Here is a 16503-nt window from a genome sequence, read left to right as displayed (position 1 = left end):
GGCCTGAGCGCCAACATGTCAATGTAAACCAGCTTGGATTGCCATGTCAACAAAACCAGAAGTCAAAACCCCTAGGAGTTAGATAGGGTTTGAGAAAATTTAATGTGTTGAATACACAGTTTTATAGTTCGGGGGTAAAGAGGATAAAGGTCAGGGGTTATGTAGACTTTTTTTTCAAGAAATTACTACTAAGTAAATAAGGATTAAGTTCACTTTTGGTCCATCAACTATTGTGTTCGTCTAATTTTGATCCTTAACTATAAAACCGTCTAATGCTAGTACCCCAACTGTCAAAACCGTTCATTTTTAACACTGAACGCGGATAGGCTGTTTTGTCCGAGCGATTTTGGCATCAAATCACAGTTAAACATCAAAACACAGTTTCACATCAAATCACATCTACCATTATTACTTCTTCCCGTTAACACTATCATCACCGCACTGCTCCGTCTCCGGATCTCTTGGCACTCTCACATCATGGGCCTCTCGAGCAGAGCCGAGATGTACCACTCGTCGGCGTTGGGCTCCTTGTCCAGCTTCTTGCCGGTGTTCCACCGGAGCTTCCGGAACCCCACACCCTCGATGATAGGCACGTACACCTCGGTCAGCTCCTTCCCGGTGCAGAAGAAGTGGTCCAGCCAGAATATCCCGCCCGGCCGGAGCACGCGGTAGATGTCGTACAGCTCGGCCTCCAGCACCGCGCCGGGGACCCAGTTGCCGAGCACGTGCATCGAGTGCACGATGTCCAGGGTAACGTCGAAGAACGGGAGCCGCCCGGCGACGGCGCCGAGGTGGAGCGGGATGAGCCCGCGGGACGCCACGAACGAACTGAACGGCGCGCCGAGGTCCAGTGTCGTGGTCACCACGGTGACCCCGCGCTCCGCCATGCGCGCCGCGAACGTGCCCGTGCCCCCGCCGATGTCGAGGCCGATCCGGATCGTGCCCCGCGGCTTGGACGCTAGCACGGTGTCGATGTCGTAGTCGAGGTCCCCGCCCTGCCCGACCCACCGCCGCTGCTCCTTGCCGGCGAGGTCGAAGCACGCCTTGCAGTCGAGGTCGTTGCTCCCCGGGCGGCGGGCGCGGTCCACGAGGCACGAGTAGTTCTTGCACGCGTAGGGCGCCCACGAGACGGACTTGTCCGGCGGGATCACCCACAGGCTCTCCGGGAACGGCGTCGGGTCCGGGAACCCGGATGGCCCGCGCGCGCGGCACCGGCGCCTCGGCAGCGGCTCGCATCCCTTCAGCATCAGCCGCTCCGCGAACGCCGCGTCGGACCGGCAGTCGCCGCTCACGTTGTACCGCATGTATTTTTTGAGCTCGTCGCGGTGGTGGTGGCACGCGGCGCCTACCGCCGGGTACAGCTTGTCGGAGTCGAGGTTCGGGTTGTAGCCGAACGGGAGAGTGTGCGGACCGAGCGCGACCGTGAGCTCCTCGTCCGGCGTCAGCTTTGGCGGCGGCGCGTCCCGTTTCATCTTGCCGGAATTGGAGATGAGCCGCTTGATGATCGCGTCCGTGGCCTCGATGCGGTTGTGGAGGTCGACGGCGAGGCTCTGGCTGGAAGAGAGAACGCTGAACGCGAAGTCGAGCGCGGAGTCGCCCCCGCCGTCGCCGCCGCTCCCAAGGCCGGTGACGTGCGAGAAGGAGACGGACAGGAGGATGGAGATGGAGTTGGTGACGACGAATAGGAGGATGATCTTGGTGCGGCCAGAGTGGTGCCTTCCATGATGCCCATCTGCAGTTCATGCAATGCAAGAGTGCGTGTTGGTTGTCATTTTCATCTATATATATCGCACTAAAAGTTCTTCCGGTTTCTTTCTGTTTTACAGGCATTTGGGACTAGAAAACTCAGTATTCAACCATGTCATGTTAGTGTTGCGTAAACAGAAGTGATATGTGAACAGCGTTGGAGCATTATTATTGTTGCTACATTTGGATATAAAATTGCCTGTTAGTATCAACGATCCGGATGGCAGTGGATGGTTTGTGTTTGAGAGTTGAAATGAGTGGAGAAAGGATGGACAACCCTGCACTCATGCAGGAGAGTCTTGGGGTGTCCTTTGCGTATCTCCTCAGCCATATGCGTGGACTTCGCGGTTGCCATAGCATTTTATCTCCCAATTTGCAGTTTACTATTGTCCCTCTTGAGCTATTGTCCGGTAAAACACAGATTACCGTAGCATTTTATCCTTCAACCAGCTCCATTTTTTTCCGAGCTGCTGCTTTTGTGTGAGTTAACATAACCTCAAGGCCTTGTTTTGTTTGGTAAACTGGTGAAGACGATTCACTAGAGAATGGACTCAATACGGGATCTCCGACTCCACTAATTAGCGATACTATGTTAAAAACCAGCAAACCATCACACTTTTGAATTTTTTTTTTGCAACTTTCTATTTAGAAAGTTACAATGTTATAATTTTTGTGCATAATATTTTTCAGGATAGAACTTATCACCATAACTTTTTATCATAACCTTTTCAATATAGTTTTTTTACATAAATTTGTAGAAAAGTTTTCTACATGACCTTTGCAACCCTATTTTTGTCCATAGCTGTTTGAATGTGCAAAGAACGAGAACCAAAAAAATGAACGAAGTGCGAGTTTTCATTGATCACTACTCCACTTTCTCTACTAGGATCAGATCTGTGTCATAGTGTTTCTAACCCGCATTATGCACAAACTTTTAGCTCCATATTCTAAACATTTGTATGACATCACAATAATGTTGTTTATATACAATAATCTGATCATTTTCCACTTTGATTTTCTTTTTTTGCCCATGTTGATTATTCGTAGAGATTAGGCTAAAGGAGAAGAATATAAAACCGTAGAAGGGCCCAAGACTACTTGGGCTGACTAGCTTAAAGGTTTTAGTAGGCTCGTCCAAGATCCATCTTGGGCTTGTAGTGTCAAAATTAATGAGACTTGAAGTGGGATTGCTTATAGAACCCAAACTGGAGAAGGAGGATCTCACCGCTTTTATATGCCAAATAGAAACGCCGGACACAAGAGTTTGGTTAGCAGAGATGATGGCGACGCTCAAGCATGAAGAGGTCACACGGGTGGTTGTCCGTCTTTGGGCCATCTGGTACGCGTGACGTCAGACACTTTTCGAGAACAACTTTCAGAGTCCGTTCTCGATGAATAGTTTTGTGGAGCGGTTCATTAGCGAATTGGAGATGATCAAGCCAAGCACCAAGCAGTAGTGAGTAGTGGACGATCCAGCACCGCAATAGATCAAGCCACCAAGGGGTTTTGCGAAGGTTAATGTGAATGCAGCTATCGAAAATAGATGCTCGGTAGTCCACCGAGGGATATCCCACAATGGTAGATTTGTCGTAGAGGTGAGCGAGATCAGAAGCGAGATGGTAATACAAGCACCAAGACACAAGATTTAGACATGTTCGGCCGTCAGTATGACGTAATACCTACATCCTGTGTTCTGATGTATTGCATTGAGATGTATGGATCGTTGAAAGGATCAAGATGCCCAAGAGGGGGGTGAATTGGGCTAATTCTAAATTTCTTTGCAATAATTAAATCCTATTGTTTGCCCAATTAACCCCTTGTGCCTAGAAAGTGTTTCTAAAGTTCTATCACACAAAAAGCCTTGCAACCTAAGTTCCAATCCTACTCTAGCATGATAATTCTATGAATATAAAGACAAGTATTGAATTGCTCAAAGTAAATGCTCAAAGTAACGAGAGAAGGAGGAACGCGGTGATGTTTTGCTGAGGTATCAGAGAGTCGCCACTCTCCACTAGTCCTCGTTGGAGCACCCGTGCAAGGGCGTAGCTCCCCCTTGATCCTTGCAAGGATCAAGTGCTCTTTACGGGTTGATTCTTCGACACTCCGTCGCGGTGAATCACCCACAACCGCTCACAACTTGAGTTGGGTCATCCACAAGCTCCGCCGGATGATCATCAAGCTCCCAATCACCACCAAGCCATCTAGGTGATGGCGATTACCAAGAGTAATAAGCACGAACTCTCACTTGACTACGACAAGCCTAATGAGAAGGGTGGATGCACACTTTGCTACTCTTGATCTCACTAATGAGGGCTCTCTTTGGGATTCTCAAATCTCAATCACCTCACTAGGACTTGCTCTTCTTGACACTCTCAAAGGTGTTTCTCAGCTGATGAAATGAGCACAAGTACCCCCACAACGAATGGAGGAAGTATTTATAACATGGGCTGAAAAACGAACCGTTATGTGCCTCTACGGGGTGACCGGATGCTCCGGTCATGTTGATCGGACGCGCCGGTCAGTTCACCCCGAACTCCAGTGTTTAAAGTGTGACCAGACGCTGGCCAGCGTCCGGTCAGCATTGACTGTACGCATCTGGTTGAGATTTTCCCTCTCTGGAACCTTACTAGAGTCAACCAGACGCTGGTCCTCAGCGTCCGATCACTTGACCTCTCAGCGTCCGGTCACTTCCAGACGACTTCACTTTGATCAAATGAACTGACCGGACTCCGCGCCAGCATCCGGTCACACCGAAGCCAGCGTCCGGTCAGTATTTGACCCTCTATTCACTTCCAACTTTCGAACGTACGTGAATGAAGTTTGCTTCAATGGATCTAAGAGCTTTTTAGGAGCTGCCTAGTGCTAGGTTTAGCAAGTGTGCACCACACCTAACCCACTAGACTCACCTAGGTCAAGCTACCCGTCTATACCCCCCTTAATAGTACGACCAAAGGAAAAACAAAGTCCTAAACTACTCTAAGTGTCTCTTCAACACCAAACGACACTTAGAACTAGTCCATCCTTAACCTTGTAGTCCATCCTTTGAAAACCAAAATGATTTCTATCGTAGGAGCATGACCACCATGATAGCCCAATCGATCTCTATTACCATGACCTAACTTAATTGCCTCTGCAAAACACACGTTAGTCATAGTAATCATGTATTGTCATTAATCACCGAAACCCAACTAGGGGCCTAGATGCTTTCAATCTCCCCTTTTTTGGTGATTGATGATAATACCACCTCGAGTATGTGAAAGAGTTGAGGTTTTTAACATGCTTGGTTCATATAAGCTTTTGACAGTAAGAACAAAAGAGTTAGGCAAGCTTATATGACCCAAGCCAACATGATGTACTCAAAAGATATGAAATAAGCATGAGTACAAGTAATAAAGCTCATTTGCATTGGAGTGAAACGCGGAAGCAAAGCAAATGAGCATAGCACAAGTGATATGACATATAAATAATTCAAAGTAGAGAGCACACATGTCATATAGCATGATTACGTAGATATCACTATCACATAGATATAGTTTGATGCATAAAAGTAAACACACGAATGCATAATAGTGTATCACACATAAAAACCAAATATAATAGATAGTCTAATAGGCAAACTAAGCTCCCCCTAGATATGTCGCTCCCCATAAGACTAACATACTTGATCCCTCTCCCCCTTTGGCATCAAACATCAAAACCTAAGGGTCGGTCGGCGGGGCTACAGCGGACGAGTCGGGCGCTGAAGTACGAGGAGCAAGCTGGAACTGAGTGGCATCATCATCTGACCCAGAGCTCTGAGCTGTCTGACCCTCTATAGCTAGAAGCGATGCTGAAGTGATTTGGGTCAGATCAACAACTAGAGCTACTATAGACTGTGCAGGTATGACTGGAGCAGCCGGCTCTGATGTTGCCATTGAGGAAGGGAGCGTCTATGTAGTTTCGATAATAGGTGCAACTATAGAAGGACCTAGGACATGCAAATATGGCAGAGTAGGCTGCCCTATCAACTCACTGAAGGTTGCTCCAAGACTCCTAGAGACTGAAGTATCTGGCACTAGTAGCGAGGAAGTCTGAGCCAGTGTGAAACTTGTCTGGAGAGGTGTAAACTGCGGGGCTAACACGAGCGAAGCAAACCACTAGGACACTTGCTCTATAGGTGAAGCAAACTATACTGGTGGCTGTCCCAGACTCTGAAGGCCACTAGGCTGTAATGCTAGAGTCATAGAAGTGGTGGCAAGCTGACCAAGCTGGGGTGAAGGCTGTGGCGGTGGAACCCCAATAGCTGTCACTACATGCTGCATAAATCCAAGGAGCTACTGCTGCATGAGAAGCTGCTGTTGATGCATGGCCTGCTGCTGCTGCTGTATGGCCTGCTGCTATCACTGAAACTCATCCTGCCGAGTCTGAAACTATGCAAATGTAGCGGAGGTCTTTTGAGCCTGGCGAGCCTGATCCTGCCTCATCCGCCCAAGTATGGCAAGTAGAGCGGGGTCTGTCTGCGGTGTAGGTGGAGCTGAACTGGAGCTACCGGCCTCATGGTCATATCGACATGGAAGCATCTAAGGAATATCCTAGTAGTCCTCATCTGAGTTGTCACTGGGGTCGCTCTCGACCATTCCCTCCTTTTGAGTGTCAAGCTACTCCTCCTCTATAGCTGCTATGCCCCTAATAGTATCATCTTGCTGAGCTGTAGTCTCTAGCACCTTTGGACAATGACACGACTAGCTAGGTGCATTCAATGTACTATGGCAGATCATCTAAGCCAGGTTATATGCAGGAAACTCTGTAGTAGCACCACTGTACTCAGCTAGCATCTTAGGCGGCCTCACTATAACTGCCTTGTGAATAAGAAATGTGATCTAGTGAGCATAGGGCAACTGATGATGACCCCTGAACCCCTCTATAATAGTATCCTCCATCTCTGATGGAAGGAGATCCTAAATATCAAACACTGTCTACTACATCAGACAGTTCAGTAACCACAACTGTATGCGAGTCAAGCCCTCGCGATAACCCATTCTCAGAAGCAGTGTCCTCCTCATAATGGCATCAAGCACTCTAGCAGTGGGAGTGAGATCACGGGGTGTCCTGCTAGACCCCTCGCCGAATGGCTCTATGAAGCAGTGGCGGACTAGATCTGTAGGGGGCACCATACCACCATGAGGGCATCTAGGGGGCACTGTCTGTTCATAGCAAACCTCATGTAGCCAGACGGGCTGCTCCTGAAGCATGAGTATCTCTTTAACCCTAGTGCTCGTCAGCCTATAATCTCTGCCACTGAATGCAAAATATATGAATCTGTGCTGCGGGTCAATCCAGAGAGAAGCATAGAACTGACGGACCCAAGATGGAACATATAAGCTTGTTCATCCAAGTAAATCTATCAGCCCTGGCAAATAAGATAGGTAGGGGCGAATGTGCTCTCCAGCTGCTGCAACAATAGTCTCAATATTGCACACCCTTTGAGATCTGAATATAGCCCCACTGTTAAGATATGCATTATAGAAATCTTCCTGCAGAGGTGTGTAGAAACCCTCTGAAGCACGCTCATCACGCCTCAGTGGAAACCACTACTCAAAGTCCATGAATCTGAGCTGCTGAACCTACTTGGCCGTGGCGGCCCTCAAATCCAAGTGGGTCACTAGGGGAGGACCCTGTGGTCTAGGCGGTGGATGTGAACCCCTCCGCTGAGTCTCAGACCTTGGAGTGACTGGCACATGGGTACGTCCAGAGCGGCGAAGCTGTGGCTAAGATGCCTGCTCTGTCTCCATGGCCTGCTCTCCCTCCTGAGTCTGCGCTACTGGCTGTGGCTCCTGCTATGACCCCCCTAAGGCTGACTCTCATCCAAGACAACTCGCCGTCCTGCAACCATGATAGTCCCAGCTGGACCACCATGACGGCGCTCAACCTGCTCTAGTGCAGCTCTAGTAGAAGGAGAGAGCTGATCTACGATCTGGACTCCACTCCTAGCACCTCCTGCCTCTACACGCTCTGCTGCTACTGCAACTGTGGCTGCTCTAGTTGTGTTTGTATCTAGATACTTCTGCTTCTTTGTTGAAAGTTTCTTCGTTGCCTTGCCTTTTGGATATGCAGGCAAGCGATGCGGGTGTCTCGGATCCTCATCACTGGGACCACCTCCAACATTCTTAACCTAAACCATCCGATGGATCTAAAAAGAACACCTATCGCTGACGAAGATCAACTGCCACTTTTGAGGCTTGGCCTCGATAATCTTAATTATTCATCTAGGGATATGAAACCCTAGGAAGCAAGCAATTAGGTATGAAATTGGAAATGAGGGATTGCTACCTGATGAACCGGCGAAACGACGAGAAGAGAAGCAAATCAGGGAACCACCGGGTCAGCAACTGGAGATTAGGGTTCGTAATGCATAGTGAATCAATGGCTAGGGTGGAAGCTCGGCGGCGTGAAGCAAGACGGTGGCATAGCTAGGGCAAGCGTGATGGCGCACATGGTGACGCGGGCAGCGGCAGTGCGCGACACGGAGGCGTGGAGTAGCGCACGGCGGTGCGGTCGTGGCGCAGGGAGCAGCAGCACGGACGCAGCGGCGGTAGCGGCGATGCGGGCGTGGCACTGGGAGTAGCGCGCGCAGGCTCGGAGCTGTGAGCGGTGGCGTGGAGGACGAGCGTGGCATGACGCGGGCGCGTGAAGGCGCGGTGCGGTGGCGGTGGCAGGAGCGGCGACACGGGTAGAGCAGCGACGCAGGGAAGCAGCGGTGGCGCTGGTTAGGGCACGGGCTTGGCACGGCGCTGTGTTATATGGGGTCCCCCATGAAATAGAAAAGGAAATGAGATAAGAGTTTGAATTCTACATGTTTTCTTCTGACCAGATGCTCCGATGGCAACGACCGGACGTTGCCACCCAGCGTTCGGTCGATTCCAGAGAGGTCTAAATCCCCTAGAATCGTGACCAGACGTGTCCGGTGAACACCGACCGGACGCAGCCAGAGTCCGATGCAAGCTGCCTTCATCGTCTTCAATCGACCGGACGCTGGATCACCATCTGAGCGGACGCTGGGAGAACACTGTTTTAGCGTCCGGTCACTCCTTCGTAGCAGGTTCACCTCCTATGAACTGACCGGACGCTGGACATCAGAGTCCGATCACTCTTTTTTGCAGCAAATCTTCAAAGTCGTTCGTGATGCCTGTTCCCAATCAAGTCCCAACTCCAATAAGATTAAATAAACACCAATTGGGACTGATGTGAGTGACCTCTCTCAAACCCTCAAAATTTTCAAAATATTTTGCCTTAGGCTATAAATCTTTTTAAGAAAATAGGCAATTAGAGGGCAATTGAAGATAAACGATAAAGCAACATTCATGCATATGCAATGCAATACTTGAAGATAAATCTAGTTGCTTGTCAAGTTTGATCTAAGGTTAAGCTTCTTCACACTCTTTACGGCTGTTATCTTAACCATGTTAGATAAGCCCTATATGCATTACCAAAAAATTAAACATATATATTACAATGCAATGCAAGGGACAACACAAGCTCATTTTTTAGTGAAGTTACTAAAATCAAGAACATTGAGCTCATTACACAATCGACCAAAAGTCGCCTCATCTAGCGGTTTAGTGAAGATATCCACCAATTGATCCTCGGTCCTTACACCTTTTAATGATATATCATTTTTAGCAACATGATCTCTAAGAAAGTGATGGCAGATATCTATGTGCTTGGTGCGAGAGTATTGAACCGGATTATTTGCAAGTTTTATGGCGCTTTTATTGTCGCACAAAAGAGGTACTTTTTCTAGAACTACACCATAGTCTAGCAAAGTTTGCTTCATGTAAAGTATTTGTGCACAACAAGCACCTGCGGCAATATATTCCGCTTCGGCGGTGGACAAGGCCACACTATTTTGTTTCTTGGAGGACCAAGACACAAGTGATCTACCAAGCAAATGACACCCTTCGGATGTGCTTTTTCTATCAACTTTGCAACCGGCATAATCCGAATCAGAATAGCCAACTAGTTTAAATATAGCTCCTTTGGGATACCAAAGGCCAACGCTTGGTGTGTGCTTAAGATACCTAAGGATTCTTTTAACGGTAATCAAATGAGTTTCCTTAGGATTAGCTTGAAATCTTGCATACATGCACACACTAAACATGATGTTGAGCCTAGATGCGGTTAAATATAACAAGCTACCAATCATAGAGTGGTAGAGAGTTTGATCAACCGTGTTACCTCCCTTATCTAGATCAAGATGTCCATTAGTTGGCATTGGTGTCTTAATTGGCTTACATTCATCCATCTTGAATCTCTTGAGAAGATCATTTGTGTATTTCTTTTGAGAGATGAAAATCCCTTCTCTCATTTGCTTGACTTGAAAACCAAGAAAGAATGTAAGCTCTCCAATCATTGACATCTCGAACTCCTTTGACATCAATTCACCAAACTCTTTGCAAGAATCTTCATTTGATGATCCAAAGATGATATCATCAACATACACTTGACAAATGAAGATGTGCTCATCAAGCTTCTTGGTGAATAGTGTGGTGTCGACCTTCCCGATGGTGAAGCCCTTCTCAATGAGAAAGTCCCGAAGGCGCTCATACCAAGCTCTTGGGGGCTTGCTTAAGCCCATATAATGCCTTGGACAACCTATAAACATGATTAGGATGTCTAGGGTCTTCAAACCCGAGAGGTTGATCAACATAGACTAGTTCATTAATAAAGCCATTTAAGAATGCACTTTTCACATCCATTTGATATAGTTTCATTTCATGATGTGATGCATATGCAAGGAGGATATGAATGGCTTCTAGTCTTGCAACTAGTGTAAAGGTCTCTCCAAAATCCAATCCTTCAACTTGAGAGAACCCCTTTACAACTAGTCTTGCCTTGTTCCTCACAACTATGCCTTGATCATCTTGCTTGTTGCGGAATACCCACTTTGTTCCAATAACTTTTGCACCTTTTGGTCGCTCTTCAAGAGTCCAAACTTCATTGTGGATGAAGTTGTTCAACTCTTCATGCATGGCATTTATCCAATCCAGATCTTGAAGAGCTTCTTCTACCTTGGTAGGCTCATAGCAAGAGACAAAAGAGTGATGAGCAATAAATGAAGCAAGTTTTTGTGAGCGAGTCATTACACCATTTGATGGACTCCCTATGATGAGATCTTATGGATGATTTTGTAGTAGAGGTGTATTTCTTCTATTGACCACTTGAGGAGGAGGTTGTGGAGCATCAACATCTTGTGCTTGTACCACCATTTGATCATGGGAGATATGGGTATCTTTATTTTCTACTCTTCCATCTTTATCATCATCTTGTGGCACACTTGATGAAGAAGGTGGATCAATCACTTATACATCATCTTTATCATCTTTAGGCTTGATGTCTCCAATCGGAATGTTCTTCATAGCCTCCCTCAATGGTTCATCACCTACATCATTAAGATTCTCATGTGCTCCTTGGGAGCCGTTAGATTTATCAAATTCCACATCATATGTTTCTTCAACCAAACCAGTGGCATGATTAAATACTCTATATGCTTTGGACTTTGATGAGTAACCAATAAGAAAACCAATATCACAATGTCTTTAAAACTTCCCTAGGTGTTGTCGCTTCTTATAGATGTAGCATTTGCAACCAAACACCCTAAAGAAAGAGACGTCCGACTTTTTCTCATTGAGCAACTCATAAGGTGTCTTGCCAATGAACTTTTGAAGGAATAGGCGGTTGGATGCATAGCATGCGGTGTTGATAGCTTCCGCCCATAGAGCTTCGGGGGTGTTGTATTCATCTAGCATTGTTCTTGCAAGAGTGATCAATGTCCGGTTCTTTCTCTCAACTACACCATTTTGTTGAGGAGTATATGTTGCAGAGACCTCATGCTTGATCCCAACTTCATCATAATAGGCTTCTATGTTTGTGTTGTCAAATTCCTTCCCATTGTCACTTCTAATCTTCTTGAGCTTTACTTCAAATTTATTTTGTGCTCTCTTGGCAAACTTCTTGAAGCAAGATGCAACTTTGGATTTGTCATGAAGGAAGAATACCCATGTATATCTTAAATAGTCATCAACAATCATAAGACAATAAAGATTTCCTTCCAAACTCTTGTATGTTGTTGGTCCAAATAAATCCATATGAAGTAGTTCTAGCACTCTTGTGGTTGACATGAAAGCATTGGTTGAATAAGTATTTGCAACTTGCTTGCCAGCTTGACATGCACTACAAAAGTTTGTCCTTCTCAAACTTCACATCCTTCAACCCTCTCACCAAATCATTCTTCATTAGCTTCTTGAGTGAGCTCATCCCAACATGAGCAAGTCTTTTATGCCATAGCCACCCAAGTGTTGTTTTGGTGAATAGGCAAGTCTTCAAATTTGCATCTTCGGAGGTGAAATCCACTAGATATAGGTTGTTGTATCTAAATCCTTTCAATATCATCTGATCATCATTCTTCTTAGATACAACAACTTCATTCTCGATGAACAAGCATTGGAAGCCAAGATCACACAATTGTCCAACGGATAACAAGTTGAAGCTCAATGAAGCAACATATAGCACATTTGAGATAGAATGATCATTTGATATTGCCACTTTGCCCAATCCTTTAACCTTGCCCTTTGAATTATCTCCAAATGTGATTCTTTCTTGTCCATCTACTTCTTCATCTAGTGAGGTGAACATACAAGGATCACCGGTCATATGTTGTGTGCAACCACTATCAATAACCCAATGACTTTCACCGGTCTTGTAGTTCACCTACACATAAGAGATCAAGCTTTAGGAACCCAAACTTGTTGAGGGCCCTTCATCTTCTCAACAAGTGACTTTGCAACCCAAATTTTCTTAGGCCTATTCTTGTTGGGAGGTCCTAAGAACATGACTTTCATCTTTCCACTAGAATCCTTTCTAAGCATGTAGTGAGCATTGAAGGCAAAAGGTCTAGCATGCTTGGGCAAAGGTTGTGGTGGTGGAGTTTGGCACTCATGGGCAAAGTGACCTGTCTACACTCGAAGCATCTCTTTGGCTTTGGCTTTGACTTGTGTTGTTGTTTAGCTTGAGCCTTCTTTTCTTGGTTTGCCAAATACCCAATGCCACTTCTATCCATCTTCATGACGGTGTTCATAAGTAGCTCACTTTGTAGATACTTGCCTCTTGTGAACTTGCTCAATCCAATCTTGAGATGCTCTTTCTCCAATTTGAGCTTTTTGTTTTCTTCCTTGAGAGCATCATTGTTTTTCTCTTCCTTGAGCTTCTTGTTCTCTTCTTTGAGCTTTTCATTCTCAAGGATCAAACCATCATCATGAACAAGAGTTTCTAGCACTATAGACTTGGTGGTTTTGAGTTCTTTAAGATCTTTCTTGAGCTTTTCATTGTCATTCTTGAGCTTGACAAACTCATCATAATCATTGGCCTCCACCACTTGCTTGCCCTTGCTACTAGAACTTTGCTCAATGCTCTCAATGATAAAATCATCACATGATGTAGCTATATCAATCTTAACAACATTGTTAGTAGCATCATGTGGCTCATTGGATAAGAATTCTTGAGCAATAACAATATTATTATGATTGATCTTTAGAGTTGTATATTCTTCTTTTAGCTTGTTATGGCTAGTGATGAGCTCATTGTGTATCCTCTCAAGTTTATCATGTTTATCTCTAAGCTCTTTCTTAGAAGATTTGAGCTCCTTGAGTTTGGATGATATAGCATCATTTGCTTCTCTAAGCTCAATACTAGCCTTTTCGGCCATATCATATTTTGCTAAAAGTGAATCATTCTTAGCTTCTAGCTTTTCATTCTCAGCTCTAGTCTTTATAATGATCTTAGTGTATTGTTTTAGCAATCTAGCAAGATCATCATAAGAAGGTGATTCATATTCATCATCATCACTATCACTATTATCATTACTAGCATGTTCATCACCACTACTATCATCATCATTTGATACCTTGCGTTCACCCTTGGCCATGAGGCATAGGTGTGTAAAGGATGATGGCGGTGGTGGCGGTAAAGATGATGAAGAGTCAATAACAATTGCGGCCACCTTCTCATTGTCACTATCATCATCGGATGAGCCACTAGAAGAATCAATGTCCATGAGCCAATCACCGACGATGTATGCCTTTCCACTCTTCTTCTTCTTGTGGAAGTCTTTCTTCTTGCCATCTCTCTTCTTGTATGGCTTGTTTTTCTTCTTCTCATCTTCTTCTTCATTACTTGAGTCATCTTTCTTGCCCTTATACTTGTTCTTAAACTTATCTTTCTTAGGCTTGGTGCATTGGTGTGCTAGATGACCAAGTTCTCTACAATTGTAGCAATCCATCTCGAAGATTGGCTTTCTTCTAGAGCTAGTGAAGAACTTCTTCTTGCCATCGAACTTGATGCCACTCTTGTTGAGCTTCTTTAGCATCTTGGCAGTTTTTCTCACCATGAGAGCAAGACTTGCATCATCAACTTCATCATCACTTGAGCTCTCATACTTAAGTCTTGCTTTGCCCTTCTCTTGGCTAGCTTTGAATGCTAAGTCCTTTTCTTTCTTCTTTATAGAGGATGAGCCATCTTGAGGTGTGATGTGCATGTACATCTCATGAGCATTGATCTTTCCTAAGATTTGTGTTGGTGTAGCGGTGGAAAGATCACCTTGATGAAGCATGGTCACAATATGCCCATATTTGTCAATGGGGAGGACACTCAAGATCTTTCTTACAACATCGAATGGTTGTATTTGAGTGAGTCCAAGCCCATTGACTTCCTCTACAAGAACATTCAAGCGTGAATACATTTTATTAGCACATTCTTTAGAAAGCATCTCAAAAGAGTTAAGCTTTTTTATGACAAGATGATAGCGTTCCTCACGCTCACTCTTTGTTCCCTCATAGAGCGCACAAACGTCCGACCATAGTGCATGGGCGTCTTTGTGGTTCCTCACCCGGTTAAACACATCTTTGCAAAGGCCTCTAAAGATGGTGTTTTGAGCCTTTGCATTCCATTTCTCATAATTTACCTCATCACCTTATAGGTTAGTAGCATCCTGAGGTTATGGGAAGCCTTGTGAGGTGGCTCTAAGTATTCCAACATCTAGAGCTTCTAAGTACGCCTCCATGTGAATTTTCTAATATGGAAAATCACCCCCCTCAAAGATAAGAGGATGTCCATCCCCGTGACACATCTTTCTCTAGGCGGTTAACCCTAAATACGTGAGCACGATGCTCCGATACCAATTGAAAGGATCAAGATGCCCAAGAGGGGGGTTGAATTGGGCTAATTCTAAATTTCTTTGCAATAATTAAATCCTATTGTTTGCCCAATTAACCCCTTGTGCCTATAAAGTGTTTCTAAAGTTCTATCACACAAAAAGTCTTGCAACCTAAGTTCCAATCCTACTCTAGCATGACAATTCTATTAATGTAAAGACAAGTATTGAATTACTCAAAGTAAATGCTCAAAGTAACAAGAGAAGGAGGAACGCGATGATATTTTGCCGAGGTATCGAAGAGTCGCCACTCCCCACTAGTCCTTGTTGGAGCACCCACGTAAGGGTGTAGCTCCCCCTTGATCCTCGTAAGGATCAAGTGCTCTCAATGGGTTGATTCTTCGACACTTCGTCGCGGTGAATCACCTATAACTTCTCACAACTTCAGTTGGGTCATCCACAAGCTCCGCCGGATGATCACCAAGCTCCCAATCACCACCAAGCCGTCTAGGTGATGGTGATCACCAAGAGTAACAAGCATGAACTCTCACTTGACCACGACAAGCCTAATGAGAAGGATGGATGCACACTTTGCTACTCTTGATCTCACTAATGAGGGCTCTCTTTGGGATTCTCAAATCTCAATCACCTCACTAGGACCTTGCTCTTCTGTAACACCTCGGGCATTTTAAACCCTAAAATATGCCATGTCATCATATGCATTGCACATCATTTTGTGTTAGTGAAAATTTTGATATGCATTCACTAAAACAAGTTTATTTTTATGATGATATGTGTTGACTTGTATGGATGAATCAATTTCAAAACATTTGTGTCGAATTGGATTTCCGAAAACCCTAAATTTCAGCATTTAAATTCTACCCTGGAAACCTAATTCAAAATCTAAGCACATTTTGGGGTTGAGCCTAAAAGAGAAAGTGTAGAGTTTGTCAATGTGTACAAAGTTGGTTTTTAGAGTTTTCAAAGTTGTTATATAAAATTTGAAGTAATTTGAAAAGGGGTAAAATCTTTAAGTACCTTTTTGAATTTAAACTTGCATTTTAAAATGTAGACCGAATTAGAGTGTGGTTATTAAAGAAAAGTTGTAGAACTTTGAATTTGGAACAACTTTTATTTTTGGAGAATTTTGAGTTACCATACAAATTTGGGAGTAATTTGAGAAATTAGACGAGTGGCAATTTGGTAAATATTGGGAACAGTGCCAGCAGATCGACACCTCACCGTTGGTGATCTTCCACCGCGTTCCAGTCATGCCCGTGGCTATCTCTGGCTTTGTGCTGGCGTGGGAAGGCTGCTGTGTGGCTTCTCCTTGCTTCCTGGCCACGCTATAAAGCCTACGCCGTCGCCGTTCTTCTCCGTTTCTTCTCCTCTGCTTTTCCCGTCGTCACCGCCAGCTCCGACGAGCTCACGCCGTCGCCGTAGCGTCCACCCAGTCATAGCAAAGCCAGTCACAGCTCCGCCTGCTCCTTGCGAACCCAGCTGACCAGTCCTTGAAGCCAGATTCCACCGGGAAACGCTGCGCGTTGCCTTTCTTCCGCGCGGCCGGCAGCATC

The 16503-nt window shown here is 45.3% G+C and overlaps 1 protein-coding gene across 1 annotated transcript; it reads right to left on the bottom strand.

Annotated features, from left to right (window-relative positions):
* Positions 1 to 421: 421 nt before the first annotated feature.
* LOC136455489 (probable methyltransferase At1g29790) lies at positions 422 to 16502 on the bottom strand. Its single transcript, XM_066455493.1, has 2 exons — positions 16403 to 16502; positions 422 to 1732 (listed from the first exon to the last, which is right to left on the bottom strand). Exons 1-2 carry the CDS (start codon positions 16500 to 16502, stop codon positions 471 to 473), a joined length of 1362 nt encoding a protein of 453 aa, XP_066311590.1. The 3' UTR covers positions 422 to 470.
* Between the last annotated feature and the right edge of the window lies 1 nt (position 16503).

Source organism: Miscanthus floridulus, chromosome 5, assembly GCF_019320115.1.
Source record: "Miscanthus floridulus cultivar M001 chromosome 5, ASM1932011v1, whole genome shotgun sequence".
NCBI classification, from domain to species: domain Eukaryota; kingdom Viridiplantae; phylum Streptophyta; class Magnoliopsida; order Poales; family Poaceae; genus Miscanthus; species Miscanthus floridulus.
This window is presented reverse-complemented; position numbering and strand designations above follow the sequence as displayed.